Genomic DNA, 22370 nt, shown 5'->3' on the forward strand with positions numbered 1-22370 from the left:
AAAACTATCTGAACATAGGTAATGTATGTATATGTTTCTCTTCATACACTTGGTACTTGCTGCCACTATTCGTTAGGATTGGACTTCAGGACAGACATGCATCATTTCTATGTATCTGTCAGTTGCTGTACATCATAAAGTGGTCATTCTGTTTCAAGAGCTTATAATTGTTACTAGGTGTGGTTGTTATTGAATTCCATTCATATGATGAAGCTATCCTTATTAACGTAGAGGAAAATAAACACAAAGATCACACAGGCAACAGAACTAAGGAGAAAGAAGGCGTTACAAGCTCAAGATAAATAAATATATACTGTCAAGCCCTGCTTACAAATCCTCATGCTACAGGTGGTAAATTAATTAAAAACTTGAGAAAAAATTATTGCATTTGTCGAACAGTCTGTCTTATTACATCTCAAAAGTCGGGAAAAATCTTAGTGCTGTTCAAGCCAACATAAACAATGCAGGGACACAACTTCAAAACTTGCTGCGCTCTCCAACCCCCGCTGTGTAAACCTTACAGCAGTAAATTACAGTAAATGGCATATGATAAGCAAATTATTCCTTTTGTAAATTATTTACACTCCTTTGAGGCTGTGTGGTGAAAATTCCGAGTGGTGCGAAGGCAAGATTTTTGTGGGTGTGTCTCAGGTCGAGCAGAGTGTACAAATGGAGCTTTACCATGACGGACAAGATATATTGGACAAGGACCCAGACAATGACCAGACCACCAGACCGCTCATTTGTCAAGCCGCGAGTTAAAATTGTACTAACCCCTGCTGCTTCTCTGTTGTTGTGATGTATTAACAGGATAATTTTCTCCTTCTCTCTCCCAACCCCAGTACAGTGTGACTTGTTTTGCTGGCTCCGATGCTGTACAGAAGCCTAGTAGGAGTTTTAGCTTTCTTGCATTTGAAGTGTTTTGTTCTCTTCAAATAATGGATTCCACTTGAAGGTTTCCAGCACACAGAATTCCTCTAAAGTTATTCAGCTTCGAAGAAGACCAAAAAAACCCATCCTTTTAAAATGTGTCAGGATGGATAAATAGCTTTGAGATGCTGCCTTTCGAATGTTAAAAGTCTGTGGTTTTAGGCATGGCAAGCGCATGATATTAGCCATGAACAGCTAACTCAGTGCACTGGTTTTTATTTAATGTTTTCAGGAACATTTAAAGCATCTCCTTCTGTTGACATGCACAACGTTTGTTCAAAAACAGTCTTAAATTAGTCAGAAGCGACCGCATGTTCTCTAACAGAATTCGCTGGTGCAAACCCTGCTCTGGGTTGTGGTTAGTAAACAGCACATCCAGCAGGTGTTTAGCAAAAATGTGTATCTGTTTTGTTTTTGTTTTTTTCATCAGAGAAGCTAAAGGCAACGGAAGGAGAGAGCTGGCCTCCACATGACCTGTCTTTGACACAATGAACCCCTTACATCCACTGCCCCTATGGGACTCTACCTTTGACCTTTTTATGCGCATAGCCTCTCTCTCTCTCTTGTCTATGTTTATGTGAGAGAGAGAGACCCTTATGCAACCGACTGACATCTCCTCACTGACAGTTCCATTTGCTGTCTGTACGGGAGGTCACGGCGTGGAAAGCACTGCAATAGGCTGTCAGGTTCCCTCCGAGTCCCCAACCCACCACCTCCACCCATCATCCTTATAATGGGATCTCATGGCGACAGGGAGGCGCCCTAGTACACGTCATCCCATTAGTCTGGTGCAGTTCACGAATCTCTTAACCTTTCTCTGTCCCCCTCCCCCCAACCGGTACGCGAGTGTGGCAGAATAAACATTGTCCTCCAGCCGACCCACCCCCACGACCCCAAATATCACCTTTTAAAAATAATCGACTGTGGTATGGTGGGAATGGCATTTTCTTAGACAGGCTATCGGGTAGACCTTCCACCCTGCGACAGAGCAGTAAGACGTGCGTCAAGCGTGACGGAACGTTGGAGGGTGTGGAGTCCTAGATGCATAGGAGGGACAGGGGAGGTTGATTTTACCCTGCTTCACTGTCACACCTGAGGTGGATAGTCGTTGAGTTGAGGGGCTGAAGGAAAGCTGACAGGATACTCCATTCTTTTAAAACATTGTTTTCTTGTAAATAATAATTCAAAAGTCATTCAAAGTTTGTATATTATAAAGTGCATTTAGAAGAACTCTGATGCCTGCGTGCATGTGTGTGTGTGCATTCTCTCACATGCGTGCATACCTGTGTGTCTCAGTGTAAGTCCATGTGTAAGTGTGTGTGAGTCCCTGTGTCTCACTTTCATTGTCTATATTAAAGAAGTTCCACACATACACAGTGTGTTCAAATGACCCCCCCCCCTGCGATGCCGCGTGTTCCTCCCTCCCCATCACCTCCCTGCTGCCGCAGTGTCGGAGGATGTGACAGGCGTGGCATTTAGCTCTGTCGGAGTCTGCGAATCAATAATTAATCTCCTCCTTTCTGCGACCTGGCCACTGGCTGCGATCAATGTACGTCCCCCCCGTCTGCACCTCGGGCTCTCGACCCTTTCGTCCTCCGCCCTCACTCACTCTCTGATGGAGGCGTCCGCATGCGGAAACTGTTTTGCGAATCTGTTCGCACATCTCCGTCATCTGATCTTTCAACATTACCGCTGTTATCGCCATATTTTACGGCCTACGTGTTTGTGTGTGTGTGCGTGCGTTCACTGACCGGGTCATTAGGAGAAAAGCGTTTAATGATTAGGGAGCGGTGCATGAGAGAACAGGAAAAGGAATAAAGGGTGGGGAGGAGAGACAATCAGTGATGTTCGCGTGCGAACTAGGTGACCACAGGAAGCAGGGAACCTCGTCAGGTCCACTACATCTATAACTACATAGTCAAGTGCTCAAAGACACCAAGAAGGTCACGTGGTTCATCTCGTCTACTAGGTACCTTTGAGGGTGGTCCATGCCGAGGTGACCAGAGGAAGAACTGCTTACAAACGTGAAAGAGTGGCCTGGTCGTCCTGTACAGGACTGCTGACTATCGTCCACAACAGGCAAGAGGCCTGTCAGCTGCAGCGTCCATCCATGTGCTCCCCCACCCACAGGTACCAGTCAAAAGGCGAGTAAACGAATGAATATTGCTGAGCCGTTGGCAGACCCCATTATTCCACGTTTGCCAGAAACTCACATCAGAAGTTTTGCCTAACGAACCATGCTATGGAACTCGCTGCCATTTGTTAGTCCGAGCCATTCAGCACGGTGCGTGTTTGAAGAGGGCTATAACGATTGTTTGTTTCGGTAAAAACTCTTTCAGTAACTCTATTCCCACTTCAGTCCTGTGTTGTCCATGGTCCAGAGAGACTCTTGCACACTCCATGTCTGAGTACCAGAGTGAGAGACAGGGTTGTCGAGAGCCAGCAGGGGCCCCGGAGCAAACCACCTCTCCGGCTCCTTACAATCGTAAATTATTTTCCCAGTATATAATGATATGTTTACAATTCGATTGTCAATATCTACATTTCCTTCAGTGACAGGATATAAACTGCAAATATTAAACAAGTGCACTAGAGTATGTAAGAGAGTTTCATTTCCACAAACAATTATACTCCATATGCATAGCTTGTTAATGTGAACTTGACCACATGCTTGGATCCCGACTATATAATCATCGTCGTTGTCATCATCATCAATTATCTATGATGATGATGTTTGGATTGTATTTTATTTTCATTTGTTAAGCAAAATATATCATGGCCATTATACTGTTGGGGGGCAGTTTGGACAGCACTTTTCATTTGTTCTGATAAACACTTTGCAGGCAATCTTCTTGTATCACATACTAAATAATGAAGTATTTGCTCTGCTTCAGGAAGCAGGAATCCCATGTTTTCATTATGTGATCGCTGTCTGGTTGCAGCAGTGGAGCATCACGTGCTACATATCAACTGACCTGCTTCATATTGCATGAGTGGTGTGATCGGTGTTAACGATGCTATGGAATGGCGAGTCACGTGACTGTCTCACGTGACTGGTGCTGTGTTGCAGGAATGGGCATCACCTGCTACATGTGCAACTCGGAGCGAAACAAGCGGATGTGCGAGCACCTGGAAGGTGACGTGTCGGCCCTGGAGCAGGACTGTGACAAGCTGGCCACCGCAGGTCGCCGCAACGTGACGTACACAGTGTGCAGGAAGATGTATCAGCTAAGTACGTTGTGGACTTACAGACAGGTCGCTCTGTGTCGCTGGTCCTCACCTTCTGTGTTCAACTGTTCTTTTCAGCCAGCCAGAGACTCGAACCTTTGATGTTGTAGTTGTCACGTCCTCACAATCCAATTCTTTTGCAATCCTGTCTTGTCTGTCCTGCCTGGCTCCGTTGTGTGAGTCTCTTCTGTTTGTTTTGTATGTGGTCTCTCTATTGATGCACGCACGTGAGAAAAACTCTAAAGTTGTTAAAGTTGCCTGTGTCTATAAGCTACAGACTGTGATGAACAAAGGTCACAAATATACAGGGATTCTACAACTGTTTTTGAGACCTACATCCAGTCTTATTATGTTTGTGTGTTTTTTTTCTTTTTAGTAAAGCGCTTTGAGCCCGCCTTTAATGGTGGAAAAAACGCTATATAAGTAAACATTATTATTATTATTATTATTATTAAAATTCAGCTTACACCCTTCTGTAATATTACTCTTGTTGAAATTGGGGTAAGTGTCGTGTTTCCGACAGTAAATTCCAGCCCAGAGTATTTCTTGATGTGGACGACCCTGAGGCTGCCATGTCTCTTGGGTAACTACGTTAGTTCAGGCGTGCACTCAGACTGGAAGAAAGAAAAGGTAACAATAGAAGCTTATTTCTCCCATCACACTTGCGGTCATCAAGACAGCCACAGGCCGATACAAAGACATTTACTGGGGACCTAAGCCTGAAATCAATGTGCGACTTAAGTCCGAGAGGGAAGCTGTTGACAGAGTTCGCAGCTCGCGGTCACCGTCAGATGGCCACGCTTTTATTGCGAATTTTTTAGTTGCCACCAACAGAAGCAGCAGAGAGAGAGAGATGTAGGAAGATAAAGGAAGGGGAAGACAAAACAGAAAAAAAAGTTCAGCGCAATTTGCTCCAAATTATTCTGCTTAAAAAGCGTTCATAAACAATAACAATATTTTGATTTTTTAGGTTTTAAACTGTTTTGTAAAATTGTACATTGAAATATTTCCTCTTTTTATTTTTTTTAAAGAAAAACTTACAGCTGGTGCTGTTTCCTACGAGACAGAAATATCGTCCATTCCCATGTCAACATCTGGAATTTTCACAACACTGTCTCATTCGTAAACCGAATTCCACTTCGGTCCGTCAGCATTTACAGCCGATACTTTGGTATTAAAAACACTTCAGCGAAGAATATTTGCATAAGCGTTATCTTCTGTTTTAAGGACGGGAGGGACGGGCGTGGAGGGTACGTGTCTTTCGATTCAGCAGAGGGAAACACAAAATCGATGTTCGTTTTATTTTTTAAAAGGGTCAGGAGGCAGCTCCTGGTCCTGTGTCCCGAGTTGTCATGTTTTCCCAGTCTCAAGAACAGCCGTTAAATTCCAACTTGAGTGCATATTTATATTTTGAAGGGATTTTGCTGATTCCCAAACTGTGCACGAGATATGAACTTTTGACAATCACAAGGGGAAATAGTACACGCTCACCAACACACACACACAGAGCATGGTCACCAAGATCTGCTTGACAAATGAAAATGAAAATGCGATCCTACATTATTATTATCATCATCATCGCAGATAATTCATTTTAGATGAACTGAGCGAACGTGTCTACGCGCACCTGGGGACTGTACACAGCTTGACCAAACAAAAACTGCTTTCATCTGCCTCATGCTAGAAATAATGTCGTACATAGAGGGAGGACGTTGCTTCTACACTAGAAATAACACTACTGAGAGAAGGAGGGATGTCGCTGCTTCACTACTAAAGATGCCACAGGGATGGAGGCCGCTGCCTTGCTACCAGAATGGATGGTACACAGGACACTGGAAGGGTAGCTGGAGCTCTCTTGGAAGATGTTCTCTGACAACCGCGTATTTTCTTGCCGGCGACCTCTCGTGACAAATGGATGGACCGCAAATCTGTCACCTCCATGGAAAGCGGAGTACCAAGCTATCTACTCTCCCCCTTTTCCACAGCGGTTTCCAGACACGAGCCTGCCATGGCTGTGTGTCCTATATAAAAAGGTCATTAATCTACAGAAAGCTTGATTCCTCCGGGGTTTAAATCCAATCACGGTTAGCTCCAACACCAACAAAAATAAAATTGTATAAAATGTAACACGTTGCAGGCAATTCAATTACGAGTCACAAGCTGTGGCGGGTTGCACGGCTGGCCACATGCTATCCTTCCTTTTTAATATTTGAAGCTTCCACTGTGAATTTGCATTACTATGTTTGCAAAAACATCGGAGAGCTCTTGAAACCCAGAACCTGCCATTTTCTTGAACGATGGTAACAGGTGGTGGTACTACAAGTATGTAGAGATCAGTGCATGCTGTATGTTCAAGAAGGTGGACCTTGTCATTCTGTGTGTGCGAACAAACGAGCAGACATCCTCCAGTAATGTCCACTTTAGTGAGATCCGATATAGTCAATAGGCACCCCGCTTCAAAGAAAGCTCTGCAGGAGCACACACAAAAAAAAAAAACCCAAAAAATTCGTCCTGAAGGGTGATCTGAACATAAAGCCGAGTGATGGGAACAACAACAAAAAGAAGCAGCAACAAGAACAATAAGAACATGAAAAACAAAAAACCGTGCCCAAAGCTTTAGAACAGCAGCACTATCGTCAAACTTGTCGTCATGCTAGTGCCAGAGAAATAACCATTGAGGGCACCAGCAGCACTTCATTATCTGATGCAGCAAGAAATCCCGTGAGGCTTTATTATTGCTTGCTTGTATGCGTGTCTCTTGTTTGTTGGAAATCAAACCTTTTGTCCCGTGGAAAGTGAGAAGGTGGGATGGTGTGAGGATGGCAGATGTTTAGAGAAGCGCTAGTGTTGTTGCTGTTGTTGACGATGACGATGATGACGACGACGATGATGATGATGATGATGATGATGATGATTATTATTATTGTGCAGTATACAATGGCGGCGACAAAGAATAGAGAGGGTCATTCGGCAGTGTGGGACCGGAGGAAGCTTGGGCTGCATGAAGAAGACGAAGCCCAACTCGCTGCAGGTGGAGACGTGCCATTGTACGGAGGACCTGTGCAACGCCGCCCCGCCCTACGCCTCCTCCCTGGGCCTGGGTCTCAGCCTGGTGTCCACCTTGTTGTGGACAGCGGCCGCCTCCCTGCTGTGAAGACCGGACAACATGGACAGGGACATCGTGATGAGTGTCATCTCTTACACACTGACCGTGCAAGTCGCCATCACACAGCTTGCCTGCCTGCTAAACTGACCTGACTGACAATTCACTGGTTGAATGGACCTCTTCTCTCAAATCACCTCCCATCTTCTCTCTTTCTCTGTAGGCGCGCTTGTACGCGCACAAGCACAAACACACATACACGCACACACGCGCACAAACACACCGATATACTTACTACACCTACACACGCACAAGCTTACCACGAAGATGCAATCGTCTATAGACAAATGTAAAAACAAAATGGAATGTATGTTTCATGAGATAAAATGAAATCATGAAGTAAACTTTGAGAGGTTTGTCAGACTTAACAAATTATTCACCATACATAAATTTAACTGCTCCTTGCATTCTGATACTCACGCATTTCTCTCGGCCACCCTACACACTGCTGTTATATTTACTACTATTTTAAAGCCTTGATTTGGTTTCCATATAACACCGCTGCCAGTGTTTTCGTTTTGATCTGATGTCTAGATGTTTTTTGATGTACTCTGATGTGTGCATGTACCAGACCTTCACCCTGACATCTACACGCGAACTTACCTTCACAACATGAAATATGGATGGCGGTGGAAAGCAGGTGGATCTTTATCTCCCTTCATCGAAGTCCAACCCCTTTCCCCGAGATACGTCTCTTGATTGTTTAGCTTCTGTCCCCTGAATAAATCATTGGGACAGCAAAGGGTGATTGCTAAATGAATAGTCCTCCATCGTGAGTAAGCCGCTGATGTACAAAAATATGGTTTAATCGTAAAATCAGTACGAATGCACACTGAGAAGCTGAGAAGATTCCATGTGTTTTCCTAAGAACTATATTGTGTATTGTATCATGTGTTGAGATGTAAGTATTTTTTCTAAGGGTGTCTGAAAACGGTGGTGGTTGTGGTGGTGGAGGGTTAATACATGCATGTGACCTTCCCTCCACGTCCTGTTTACGCTCTTCTGGTTTTCACATCGGTTTATTACTATGTTCAGTATCTGAACCACATTCGTGCTTACTACGAAAAACAGTTGTAGTCGAAACATTGTTAGCACACTACATTTAATCTCGGTAAGTTTCAAATTGTTTCTCGCCAATTTTCTAACTAGAACAAACAAAATCCTGTGACCAGAAACAGAAAATTCTTGGCAGACGATGGTCGTCTGTAACCTTAGCGAAGAGTAATAGTCCGTCAGCATTATCGTCGCCTTTTACTTTCAGATATTTTTATTCTATTAATTGCCAATGGGCAGTCTCTCGATCATTCTATTATTGACTATTCAGATGACTAAAATGGATTTAGACAAGGACCGTACGGAAACCAGAAGAGCTTTAAACGACGAACCGTCTCTGATTACAAAAAGGTTCTTACATGCAGCTAAGGACTGGAAGCATCATCTCCAGCTGAGAGTTTATCATAAATGTAAACACAGAAAAAGCTAAAGTCTTAAAAAGAGTTTTTTTTAATTCGTTTACACCCTGGTTTGATTGTTGCGAAACTCACGGTGAAGTACAGTCTATCATGTCCCTCCCATAACCGTTTGAGTTGGTCACATTTCTTGGTATTACTCTCCTTTTCTCTCCCTCCCTCCCACCTCATTACATCTGACATCCTGGTACGTGGACTCAACTGGTAAATGTAACAACCTGATGTTTGGCATGCAATGTGAACATGATTCTTGTATACTTATCGTACTCTGAATGACAAACAGCGAGCAGGTTACGGAGTGACTGATGAGCATCACTGTGGGACGAACCTTTTGTCACGAATGCTTTTTTGAGGCATCACCTGTGAAATAATTGTTTGATATGATGCGGCGGTAAACTCACTGATGTAAGCTGGTCTGTACATTTGCCGGTAACAGCTTGGAATGTCCTGAAAAAACATTGGTTATGATGTGTTTGTTAAACCTTGAAATGACTTTAAAATGTGTTAGTATGAGAACCATTTATTTATGAAAGATTCAAATGTCAAGTGTGATACCACGGATACAGATTCATGATGATACGATCATTGATGTACCCTACATTCACTCAAAATTATATACCTGAATACCTAAGTTTTCATCGTCCGTAAGGTTGAAAATTGTAGTTTTGGATATAAATATTGTGTAATTGTCACCTTGTTAATGTCTTTAATCTAGAATTTATGTTCAAATTCGCTCTAAGCTTTCTTACATCGCATTCCAATAGTAGACAATCGAGTGTAAATGTAAAATTTAATTACCTCTCACTCACAAAAACGATCAACCACGGAGTCACCATAAAATTTCGGGACCACATGTTATCTACTGTTTGATAGAAGAAAGAATAGCAATTAAAATTCGAATCAGTGGGCATTAAAAGCAAGCAAGTGAATAGACAAAAGCAAATTCAACACACGCGTGTGATACTTTTTGAATTTCTAGATGTGAATAAGATGTTTAGAAATGTTTTGTCAAATTTTGCGATCCCATAGAGGAACAAAAGCTTGTAAAGATGTCTGAAGCAACAGAAAATGAGTAGTGCTAACTGCCTTCTATATACAGTGATCCGTTAATTCTCGGAAAGTCATTTTTCACTAATGTCTCTTATTTATTCTACACGTGAAGTGTCTCACTTACATTGTCATGGCTTTCTTGATATAACCGTATATTCATAACTGCTCTGCTCTCAAGCATGGAAAGACGAGAAAAGATAGAAAAAGAACAAATGTACAGCATTCATAAATCACAACTTTTTCTGAAATTGTTTTCTTCCAGAATCTGGAAATATTGCGATGTCCGAACTACATCTCGTGGTTCATTCACTGTCTATGCTGTCAGACTGTCTCGGTGTGTTCCTGTTCACGTATAAAAATTACTGAGAAAATCTTACTTTGAACATCACAAACTTTGTTTAAGCATCAGTCTCATAAATAAATAGTTGTAATCTCTGGCTTTTGTCCGAAAAAAATCTAAGTAAGCTAATTTCCTCCACTCTGCTAGCAAACATTTTGGTAAAGCCACATAGCAGCAAGTCATCACACCGGCGACATTAAATTAAATATATTATCAGCATAAATCCCGTCTCTCAACAGAAAGAATATAAATATTATACTATAGTACAACAAATTTCTATTCTGAGTCAGGTTCTATAAATTTGAAACACAGTTTATCGTTACTCTGAGGTTCGATTATGAGATGATGTATCGATGTTGAAAGATGACTGCAGGAACTAATCCATCGATATTTTTACCAATATTTTGTGTTTATCTTGTCAATAGTCGCAAGCCCCAATTTCCGTAAACGCAAAATTAAATATCACAGGTAACTAGGCGTGTCACATCGATTAGGTGAGCATTTCACAGTTAATTAGGTGTGTCACATCAATTAGGTGAGCATATCGCGGTTAATTAGGTGAGTCACATCAATTAGGTGAGCATTTCACAGTTGATTAGGTGTGTCACATCAATTAGGTGAGCATTTCACAGTTAATTAGGTGTGTCACATCAATTAGGTGAGCATTTCACAGTTGATTAGGTGTGTCACATCAATTAGGTGAGCATTTCACAGTTAATTAGGTGTGTCACATCAATTAGGTGAACATGTTGAACTGTCTTGTTGCGTGACAGCTTCAACGAACACGAACAGTGTATTTTTCTGATGATAAAAATCTTCATGTTGTGCGAGCTTTTGATCTTACACTGCATCAGGTTGTTTGGTCCTTAAATGCTGCAGAAAAAGCTCGTTTTGTTTGTTTGTTTGTTTGTTTGTTTGTTTGTTTGTTTGTTTGTGTGTTTGTTCACGTGCGCTGGAGTGTGTATTTCGACAGTCATTGAATGGCGAGAGAAAGTCGTTGATTTAGCATGAATTTTATGTACACTTATTATTAAAGCACCTTAAGCTTATATTTTGCTTGTTTTAATTGTAAATAATTGTCTATGCATTTAAAGTCACGTTTATACTGTACTCGGTTGAAAGTATAACTTCTTGTTTTAAATATTCACTGGTTGTAAATTGTCAGATGAACTTCAGAAAGTGTTCAAATCACCAGAGGCTCAGGAATGAATGTGATTACAAAGAATGCAACTTTACAAATATTTGACACACTTGATGACTGTTGCACTTAAAACATCTGCGAATGTGTGCGGGTACGATCACTGTCTATAGTCAAGAGTCTCTATGAAATACCCGCTTGTATCACGTCTCTAAGAATGATTGACTATCATTGTAAAAACACTGCAAGAAAGCAATGTCTATGATTGTCACTTTTACAACTGATTGTGGAAACGATTGTTGAGAAAAAAAAAAACACAGAAAAAGTCTCAGAAGAATTGGTTCGCCGTGTTTGTAAGTTGCTTGGTATGTGTTTTGATAGGAACACGTGACGAAAACCAGTGAGTTACTAAACAGATTTGTTGCAAGGACAAATGATTCAATATGTTATCAATTTTGAAAACCAAATGATTGCCAAATGCAACTGTTTATATCAACACGTATCCAGCATAATGTTTTTTGTTTTCAGACACAAAAAGTTACAATCTTGTGTTCCTATTATGGAGTGTTAAACAAAATCCTGTTTACTACTCTGGTGCACAAAATATTATTTGAGTATTAGAAAATTGAGTTTAACAAAGTCACTTCTCATGTAATTTACTTAGTGTCTGTTAACCTGGCAAGTGACAAAAAAGCTTGTTTCTTTTGTTGACCACAGGTGTATTTTTCGGTTCTATTTTTTAAATTACTACTAGAAGGATGCACCAAAGTGTGAAGTCAGTATTTAGACACTGGTGTTGCTAGAACTGTGGCAATATATGTATTGGTCGTCATCACAAAGTAGACGAAAAGGTTTCAGTTTGGTACAAAAGTTCTGAGTGAACATTTCTAGACGACTACCATTAAAATGTCGTCTATAAAGATATTAAGAAACAGATGTGACACTCAAATATGTAGGATATGTCTGTGGACATTTACTTTCCATTGTGTATTTAGAGACTGTTAAAATTGAGTACATTCAAAGAAGATAATTCTCACTTTAATTCAAAGAAATCATAATTATGAAGAAATGAAATAAATGAATTTTGTAGAGGGTTGTTACCAAAGTTGCTGAGAAATAGTAGACAGATACTGCTGATAAGTGCAATAAAGTTTGATGTGCTTATATTTAGAACCTCACACGCTTGTATATGTAAGTTCTGACATTGTCATCAGGCGATATTTAGAGACTGGTATTATTAAAATTCTGTAGGAGACAGTGCACTGGAACACCAATGAATTCAGGGCATTGACTGCTGCTCCTTGCCACTCGACTGTAATGCAGAAATAATAGAGAACCGGGAGTATACATCGAAACATCTGAAAATCGTTACTCTGATTACGTCTTTACACCTTACTAATGACTTCTTATCTTTATATCTTACCATAGATTTTTACCACCTGTAGATATCAAACACGACCTCACGTTTAACCTCCTGCAAATCACTGTTCACATCCTGTTAATGGCTGCAACATGCTTTTGGGGACAGCTGATGTCTGTGTGAACGTCCCATGAAAATGTCAGGTTTTTGCTGAAATTTTCTAAAAGATATGTGTTGAGTGGTGCAATTAAAATTATCTTTAGAATTATTAAATGATCACAGTCATCTTTCAATGAAATTGTATGTAAGCCGTTTTTGTTATTTTTGAATTGAAGAAATGACCATTATGCCAGTCTTTGTGATTTTTTTCCCAGGGTTTGAAAACAAATGTTCACCGCCATTCGTTTAACGGATAAGATCAGTTATGAGAGTTGTATGTCTCCTGTAAGCATTTTTGCGTGTACAATGCTGCTGTAATTAGATGAAACGGAAATACCTCTGCAGTTCTTGTTAAACTTGATAGTTTTGTGATTGAGCAAAAATGGTTGCTGCCTGTGTTAAACCTTCTTCACCGGACAAATATGGAGAATTTTGACCAACTTTGGCAAAGCTTTTACTCAGCCTTCACGGAAAACCTTTTCCCAACTTGGTCAAACAATCTTCCATTTATTTCCGATTGAGAAAGACCTTGTTGAAAAGTTTAAACTTTGTGGCTGAAAGAAAACAGCAAGTTGTTCTATTCATTGGTCGAAGTGTCGACTTGCGTCAAGAGATGAGGATTCACAGCAACAAGTCCTGTATCTTGATGAGAAATAGTAGACCATGACGATGCAATGTCGTCTGTTAAAGAACGAGAAGGCACCAGATGAACACCAATCTAAGATGGAATACAGTAAATGGTTACCGAGCTCTGATGCTCAACATTTCCGAGTGCTGATCACGTTGTCTTCTCCACCAACTGTGAATGTCCAAACTGATGTCCGTAAAACTGCTTTGCACTTTTATCTGCTTGTCCTCTTCTCATCCTTTTCTTGTAGAAGTTGTTGATTGCTGTATAGAAAAATGTACATTTCCCATGTAATTTTGGCATGGAAAAATTAACACTTTTTATTACATCATGCAGAAGTAGAGTTGATGTTTGATTGAAAGCTTTATTACTGTTTGTTGTTACTTGCCGTTTAAGCGAGTCTTTCAAAAAGCTGTGGATGTGTGTGTGTGTGAGGGGGGAGAAAGAGAGACCTATCACGTGCTCTTTTGACTTGAAACTACATAAAATTTTTATGCCTTCTTTACCTTTCTGTCTTTCTTTCTCCTCCTTTCTGTCCTTCTTATCTATCCCCTTCGACCCTTATACCCTAATCTCAGCTCCATAGGACTTCCATTCTCTTAATGATTAGGTGAGTTTGTGAGTGCGTTTGCGAGAGCAAGTGGGACGGCCTGAAAGTAGCGTACGTGGGAAACGAACCACACGGGGTTGGGTGGAATAAATGAGAATATGAATTCTGTGTTGACAGAACAACGCATGGAGAGCACGTGTAGCGTGTTTTGCATCTGTTTTAGAGGCGATCTGTTTCGTGTAGGTCTTTCACAGCACTGCGACCATTAACTCAGAGTTATTACTTGTTTATACGTTGTTCACGGTTTGTCCCTGCACAATGAATGTACTCTTGTTGGCAATGATTTGCGCTCTGCTGTAGCTGTTGACTAGCTGTTAGAAAGCGAGCTGTTAAATAAAACTATTGGACTCCTCCGATGTCACTGTTCAGTCTTTCTTTGTGGACGTCGCTGGTTGATGTAGTTTGTTGTTAAAAGATTGTTTATGTTTGTGCCGAGCTTACACGAGAGCACGCGCACACACACACACAATCACTACATGATATGTTTACATACATAATCTGTACATGTTCACAAACAAGTAGACTAATACATACATGCTCGCGCACATACACAACCATTACACAAAGCGTTTACATAATATAACTTTTACATGTTCACAAACATAAAATACACACACACAAAGTCTACACCCAGAAACACAAGAAAAGAAAGTATAAACATGCTACTTGGGTATGTTCATAGCCCGTGGAGCTGCAGACATGGAGACACTGATCGCCATATTTTCCAGCTTATTTCGAGGACCCACCTGAGACATTTTTTTAAAAGAAAGAAACAACAAAATACTTAGAAAATACTATGCACATCACCTTCTTAGTGTGTGTGCGTGCTGACGGACACGTAAATAAATGAATCTGGGGGACAGTGTGGGTCTGTGCTTCTCTTGCTTGTCTAGATAAACATCCTTACCCAGCTGCAAAACGATTACAAAAACGAGATGAAGGGGAGACGACGCGTTTCTGAGAGGAGGCAAGAACAGTTCTCTCCCTTTAACCATGCATGGGCTTTTGAATTCTCAGAGGTATTGAGATGTTCAAAGTAGATACATATATTCCACACATTCATATTTTGTATACAATCTCTCTCTCTCACTCACACACACACACTGGTCGGTTTATAAAAGCTAATATATTAAAAAAGGTCAGAGCAGGTCGAATTGCTCCTTTTATGCAGAGACAGATTCAAAAATTATAAATACAATGATTGAAAAAATCGCAGATGAAAATGATAAGATAAGAAAAGACTTTATTTATCCCCAAGGGCAATTCGGAGATGATGATGGGATCGGCGAACAGAGCGTTTACACAAATTTCTCTCTGATGTGTGGTAAGAGAGATGATCCATATTAACAGATCAAAGAGACCGACTTGCAGAGGGTTAATTAGATAACTTCTTACAGAAGGTTTATTGTGGCTACCTTCTTCCGCCATCTTTTACTTTCCGTGATTAACCAACACCTCTTCATCACCGGGTGAGCAAAACGAGTTTTCCCACCACCGTTCTGAGCGAGCATCGAACCCAACACCTTCTAGACCTTCAGCGAGGGGAACAACCACAGAACTAATAACAATTCCTAATTTTCACGAAAGAAGCTGTCATATAAGGGAAAATATTTTTATCGCCTTGTAATGGTCGTGATCCTCAAGAGGCTCATTCTAGGTTCGGAAAAAATTGAAATCTGCAGTCTTCAGTTAAAAATAGAAAATTATTATTAAAATAAGTTATTGACGAAGGTCAGAGACAGATCAAACCCTACGAGCACCAGGCATTAAGTTAAAAAAATGTAACATTATTATTTAAACAAGTTACTGACGAAGGCCAGAGACTGATAAAACCCTGAGAGCACCAACCATTACACTCTGACGTCTACAAAGGACATAATTTGCGTCAAACAAAGCTCCTGCGTCATTTCCTGCTAAATTCTGACGTCTTTGGCATACAGGCGAGTGTGGCAAGGATCATTTCACTCGCTGAGTCTGAAGCCAGACTGCTCCCTGCATCAGCAATCAGGTGCATGAGAGAGAGGACAATGGCTTCAGAGCAGTTGCTGAAGATAATGATGGCGTTTGTCGTCATTGCATTTTGTCTTCCGCTCGGAGGGGGTGAGAAGTTCGTTAGTTTTCAAAGCATTTTTGAACAGTCGCTGACATCACCCTGTTTGCGTTCTGTTTCACGAATTCGTGTGTGCGTGTGGGTCTATTTGGTTGTTGTTGTTGTTGTTGTTGTTGTTGTTGTTGTTGTTGTTGTTGTTGTTGTTGTTGAGAACTTGACAACAATCCTTCACTCACTAACACCCCATAGTTTACTTGTGCAGATGTCTACGTTCATGGTATAGAATGCTACCACTGCTACTCGACAGAAAAACCCGGCTGTAGTGAACAACCAGAGGAAAAAAAGCAAGACTGCGTATACTGCAGGAAGGTTTTTCAGGAAGGTGAGATGTTTTAGTGGCAGTTACCAAACTAGAAACAACAAAGGTGTTTATGCAAGCGTGCGAGCGTGACTACGTTTTGTTTCGGGTCAAATTATCTATCCTTAAAAAAATTCATATGCAAATACAGTGAAAATGCAGTGTGGAAACACGTGTGTCAGCGAGTTTGAGTGTTTGAGAGTGTTTTTTTTTTTAATTATTATTAGCCTGTCTGTAAGTCTGTTTCCGTATCTACATTGGTCATACACGCACGCATACACACCTGCATGTGACAGACAGGTGCATGAGTAACTCACCTCACTCACCTTTTCGGTCTCTTCTGTCAGTGCATTTCAAATCCTCCCCCACCGTCGGCAGAGAATGCATTGATGAAAAACGACTCCTCACCTGGGACGAAGATGACAAGAAGCTGGAATGCCACCACATCATCTCCGAGAAGTCCATCAAGGCGTCGGTCTGTCTCTGCGACACTGACCTCTGCAACCGAGGCTCTGTGCTGCTCAGGTCCCTCTCGGCCCTCCACTGGACATGCGCACTCTTCACCCTGTTTCTCTACTTCTGTTTCTAGTTCCAGTGCAGTGACCTCCACTAACCTGCTGACGTCACCATGCATTCATTATTCCTCTCCCAACATTTCTAGAGGACATGAGGCAATGCAGTTAATCCAAGCGTGACGTGTTGGGGTATGGGATATCCGTGTCCCCTCATAACATTTATTCCAAGAATATTTTTCTTTATATCTGCAGACTTGTTCTTAACATTAAAGCTCTAACCTAACCCTGTAATCAGTTTGAGACTTATATTCTCATCCTAAGGATCTCTTAGCCTAACCCTAAGCCAAACTCTAACACAAACCTCAAAACTGACTTATTAAAAAACTTTGAAGGTTCCTTTCTCGAGCTTACAAGCTAAAAGAATCAAATATATTTAGAATAAATAAGTTTTAAAAAAATTATTCGGATTTTGACCAAGTATAAATGTGGTGAGAATGAAATACACGGTTTTAAAACAAACAAATAAACAAACAAATCAACAATCCGTTATCGCTTTTATCACTGAGCTACAGTAGTTGCCCGACGTCAGAACAACAACTTTTTCTGGGATAACGGTCATCGGCAAGTCGCCCATCTTCGTGGGTAAAAGTCGTCTGCTGCGTGGATCCTCCCCGTGAGCTGCAAGTGTGAGGACTGAGTGCTACTCTTCACACCCAGCAATGTATGCACCACGTGGGAATTGTTGTCGCCCTCTTCCATCGGAATCAATGGGCAAAACATCCAGATTACAACAGCTTCCCGTGTTTTCGCCATTTGAAAATGATTTATTGAACAGGAGGAGTAAACTGCGCGTCTATCGTTAAGAAGTACAGCATCGCAGAGGCTTCCCAAGATAAGAGTTTTAATTCAACGAAAACTGTAAGACATTTAAACAAGTATCTACACTTTAATTTTGAGTCAAACCCTAACCCTATGCAGAGGCATAGGACTGAAGACAATGATCACTTGTCCTTTTTTTTTCTCTGTATCTATCTCCCCATCTGTGATTTCTATTTTTCTTTCTTTTCTCTCGGAGTGGCATAAGCGTTTGCCTGTGTGTACATCCACACACGGACATTAGACATTAGAAAGAAGACATTAGGCCTTTAGAACAACAACGAGACTCTGGCTTCAGTAAAGTCAGCGAACAGACTGCGTGAACACAAAATATTTTACTGGAAGCAACCTCATTTTTTTCGCCGCAAGCGTGCATTTACTACTCCTAAATGGATAACCGACTGCACATGGCTGTGTCTGTGGGGTGTTCAGCTTGCACCGACGCCTAATTCCTGCTCCCGACGATTCCAAATGAATGCCGGAGTGGTGCAAACAATAAACAATGGTCCCGTTAGGCACCAAGAGGCCGCCCGTTGCATGGAAACGGCTGCACGCGCATACAGAAGACGACCACGTATGTCCTCTCATCCAGCAACGCAAACAAATAACGACAAATAAACAGTTTAGAGTGAGACTAGGAAGGGCACAGGAACATTTGGGTGGATGAGTAGGAGGCTAAAAGCGTGGGGTACATGGAGCGGCACTGAGCAATGAGCTCATCTTCGTCTGATCTGTGAGCAGCGTGTGTCCTACAATTAGTATTTACTGAGTACCACTACAGCTGCTATATGTAATCAATCCATTCAATTCCGTAGACTAAACCACCTTTAGCTAAGATGATATTGGTGCTTTCGTGTTCACACCAATCTGATTTTTTTTTAAAGAAAACAAAGAAAAATGATTTAAGTAGAAAGCTGGACTTGGCAGACTGGCAGGATTGCACTGATCAGGCCTCAAACGCAGTTCGAATGTCGACTTACTGGTTTGGTCGGCCCTTCGTTTGTTTGGTTTTGTCCCCAGGGCAATAAGCATCTGTTTAACCTGGGTATCTGTTTAGTATCTCTTCGGGTGGGTCGTACTCCATCGACTCAGATTTCTTTAGTCTTGGGCAATGCACACGAGGACCTGCTGGCTGCTGCCCTTCCAAGCTGTGCGTACCCCCAGTCATCTGACAAAATTTAGTCTTACCATGTTTTCTTCTTTTCTTCTTTTTTTTTTTTTTTTGTCTTTCTTTTCTTTTTCATTTATACTCGCTCTGTCGTTCTTTCTTTTTCTTTCCTTTTCTCCAACAAACAAATCTGTTCATTGATTTCAAAACTAAGGAGGCGGATGTCAGCCTGTTCACTGGTCCATGAAGTCTACATGATATTACTAATAGCAATATGGCTGAGTGACACCTTCAGTAAAGTCTAGTCTATCCAGTAGTGTTGGATCATCGACTAGAGCCAATAAGCGAACGATTCTGATTTTTCAAAGATTCCCCCATGGCTGCAAAATGAGCTCTTTCTTGGAGTTGCTGGAGTTTTTATTTCTTTATTTCTTTATTCGATGTCTTTTTTTCCGACCACCTTCTTTTGCTCCTGTCTCTAAGTTCTTTCCTGCTGTCTGCAGATGTAGTGTATATGGTTTGATCTGCGTTTTGTATAAAGAGAAATATTTACCTATGTTGAAATCCTGGTATATGCCTCCTGGCATGTCTCCAAAGTCATCTTCTCTCACCACCGAGAATTAAATAGGAAAGAGAGCGAAAGACATTGTTATCTTCTGTGTTCCATGGGTGGGATCTGTTTCATTTCACAAAGCTGCAGATGTTGCTGCTAATACATGATGAGATCTGTGGATAAACCTCTGCTGAGAACTGAACAACCCTGCTTTGCCTTGGCTGATTTAATGTTTGCAGTAGAGACTTAGAGAACCCCATTGTTGTGATCACCTACTCTGACGTGCCCCTCCATATTAACCAACAGCTGCGCCACGATTGAATGAGACGGGGGAGGGAGAAAGGGGAAAAAGAGAAGACAGACTAGAGAAATAGATAATAGAAAGAATGAGTGTGGGGAGGAGGATAAAGAAGAAGAATAACTGTCCTGAGTTGAAGCCCATGTCGAGCTGACGTAGCTCTAGCCCTACAAAATGTTTTAATAATTCTACTGCATAAGCTCTTATTGTTATGTACAAGTAACATAGTGTACAGCTGTGTATACCAGAGTGTAGATAGGTTGTCTTTCTCTTTTACTGGCGCCCGTGGGGGAAGGGTTGTCTTTCCTCTATATACGAGTTCTTCTGTCTTAATACTCAATTTCTGTAGGTCGCCGGTTATATTTTGACAACATAACATGTATTTCCTATCCGGCTAGCTGACAGCTAGACTCTAAGTCAGTTGGAGTGTAGGTACCAGGTCACGTGGGCATTGGTCAAGCTTTACGAGTGTTTCAATGCGTAATGTACTTATTATTCCCTCTACACGCTAGTCGTATACTCGTATTATTTCGCATTATCAAAAACGTGCTGATGCTGACAGACAATAAAAATACAATAGAAAATATACTCATTAATCCTTTTCAGGAAATTATTTTGCCTGCCAACGGTAAAATGAGACATGACGTTACATAAAACATTAACACCGGCTATAAAATAACACCTAATTCATTTACGCTGACATTTTCAGTGTCCATCGCAAGTATGTACTCATCCACATTGCCACTCACAGTAGGAAAACAGTCTGACATCAGTTCAAAAGTTGATATTCGGGAAAGGGTGCAAGCATTATATAACGACCTGTGTGTCTTATCTAGGAGAGGATTGTATGACTGGATTGCACTCGGGGTAACTGAGTGCAGACATTATGTGGTTGTAGCTCTAGGACCTCCATCCTTTCTGTCTCTGTCTAAAACTTATGTGGGATGCAGTTCTACTTCTGTTGGTATAGGTAAGAGAGTATATTATGATGATTGTGTATTTCTCTGCCATGGTAACATAAAGGTCCCTAAATAAAACAGTCTTCAAATGGTGAGAAATCACTGGGAAGCACGTTCCCTTTCAAGAATCAACAAAAGAATAATAAGGCTGTGATCGCAGAAGGTCAAGGGTTAGACAGGACACGTGACGGAGAGCATGAGGTCACTTGATTTTGACGTCATAGTCATCGCCCATGACATGGCCGTTCCGTGGAGAGCCTGCTTCTCGTCAGACGACAATGTTAGCCGGACAACGTTTGTTGAAGGTGAGGATGCTACACGAAGCTCGACTGTTCATCTCCATCCCTCCCCCGTCTCACACGTGACCACGCTGCTAAGGTCAGTTCTGTCCACCGAGTAAACATCGTTCACTATAAAATCCTGAACATGTTCACTCGTGGGCTGACAAAGAAAACCAGTCTAGCGTGACCCACTGGTTATAAGTGCTGAAGTTTTAAACATGTCTGTTCAAGTCCTCCAGGAATAGGAGGTGGGGTTATATAGACACAGCGCGATTCTGTTGTTTAGTAAACAAACATGTCCATGAAATGGGAAACTTTCGTGGAGATATTACAAACGGGAAAGGAGGTTCTGTCTGTGTAACTTCCGTGTCGGTTCATTTGTTAGTACACTTATTGTGTGTGTGTATGTACAAACTATGCATGTATGTCAATAGACAGGTAAGTAGGTAGGCATTCGTGGATATGTATTTCACTCCATGCAGCTACCTACACGAAGATTGGCAGACTGCATTCAGAGACACCTACAGTTCACCTCCACATTTGCAGGACTGTTTCAATGTTTCTGCTCACACCTACATTTATAGGACTGTATATTCTACCTGTTCGAAGCTGTATTTATACGGCTGTGTGGATCTTTCCAAATGTTCACTTGGTGTTGTCATCTACCGCTAGTAGGGCTTAGCCTAGAATTATCTCTTGATATTCGTGTGAAAACACGAGACACGCTACTGTGGTCTGTCTTCTAGGGTATCTAGAAACTCTTAGAAGAATAAAACATCAACCGGCAGTTTGAAGGTTTCAACTGGCCGTGAGGACTCTTGTGGGTGGGGTTAGGTGGGGTGGGAGGCAAGGGGTTTCATGGCCTTCTGAGAGTCTTATAGAGTAACACGTCGCCTTAATATAGTTGCACTTGCGACTTTTTCACGTTTTAAAAATCAGTATCATCGATACAATAAAATCAAAGATACAGCTGAACAGTTTCGCCATAGTTCAATTTGATGTTCAAGGGACGCTACAACTGACACGATCAGGAGAGAGTTATCGGACGTTTCCCGTATGTGGCTATGCAAAATGTCCATGGTGTATGTAGCTCCACCTCTAGTCCCTCCCACATCTCCTTTTCTTTTACGTTGTGTACTAGATGAATGAGAACGAAAGTTTTAAAGATTTTATTCCCGACCTGGGCACTGTTTACAGAGTTTGGGCAGCTTTCTCAAAGACACCATGCTGATGATGAAGTATTAGCTCAGCATCTTGCCAAGGCAGTCTCAACAGTAAACAAGGGGAGAGTAGATGA

General features: G+C 41.4%; 1 protein-coding gene and 1 long non-coding RNA gene across 3 annotated transcripts in view; both read left to right on the forward strand.

Moving 5' to 3' along the window:
• Window positions 1-14431, forward strand: part of LOC112562489 — a 30562-nt gene extending 16131 nt beyond the window's left edge. For both annotated transcript variants that reach the window (XR_003098872.1, XR_003098871.1), the window contains exons 3-4: window positions 4001-4162; window positions 7090-14431. This is a non-coding gene — a long non-coding RNA (uncharacterized LOC112562489). The remainder of the gene's footprint in view (window positions 1-4000; window positions 4163-7089) is intronic.
• Window positions 14432-16006: 1575 nt separating this feature from the next.
• Window positions 16007-17456, forward strand: LOC112567121. The gene is made up of 3 exons (XM_025243669.1): window positions 16007-16175; window positions 16388-16507; window positions 16831-17456. Exons 1-3 carry the CDS (start codon window positions 16088-16090, stop codon window positions 17070-17072), a joined length of 450 nt encoding a protein of 149 aa, XP_025099454.1. The 5' UTR covers window positions 16007-16087; the 3' UTR covers window positions 17073-17456.
• Window positions 17457-22370: the final 4914 nt, after the last annotated feature.

The sequence above is a fragment of the Pomacea canaliculata genome, linkage group LG1 (assembly GCF_003073045.1).
Source record: "Pomacea canaliculata isolate SZHN2017 linkage group LG1, ASM307304v1, whole genome shotgun sequence".
NCBI classification, from domain to species: Eukaryota; Metazoa; Mollusca; class Gastropoda; order Architaenioglossa; family Ampullariidae; genus Pomacea; species Pomacea canaliculata.

Bases quoted from the DNA above. Each gene is read 5' to 3' on its own strand.
- LOC112567121 (XM_025243669.1), top strand. From the start codon at position 16,088: ATGAGAGAGAGGACAATGGCTTCAGAGCAGTTGCTGAAGATAATGATG. The intron at 16,176-16,387 runs GTGAGAAGTTCG...TTACTTGTGCAG, and splicing joins TTGTCTTCCGCTCGGAGGGG to ATGTCTACGTTCATGGTATA. The intron at 16,508-16,830 runs GTGAGATGTTTT...CTCTTCTGTCAG, and splicing joins CAGGAAGGTTTTTCAGGAAG to TGCATTTCAAATCCTCCCCC.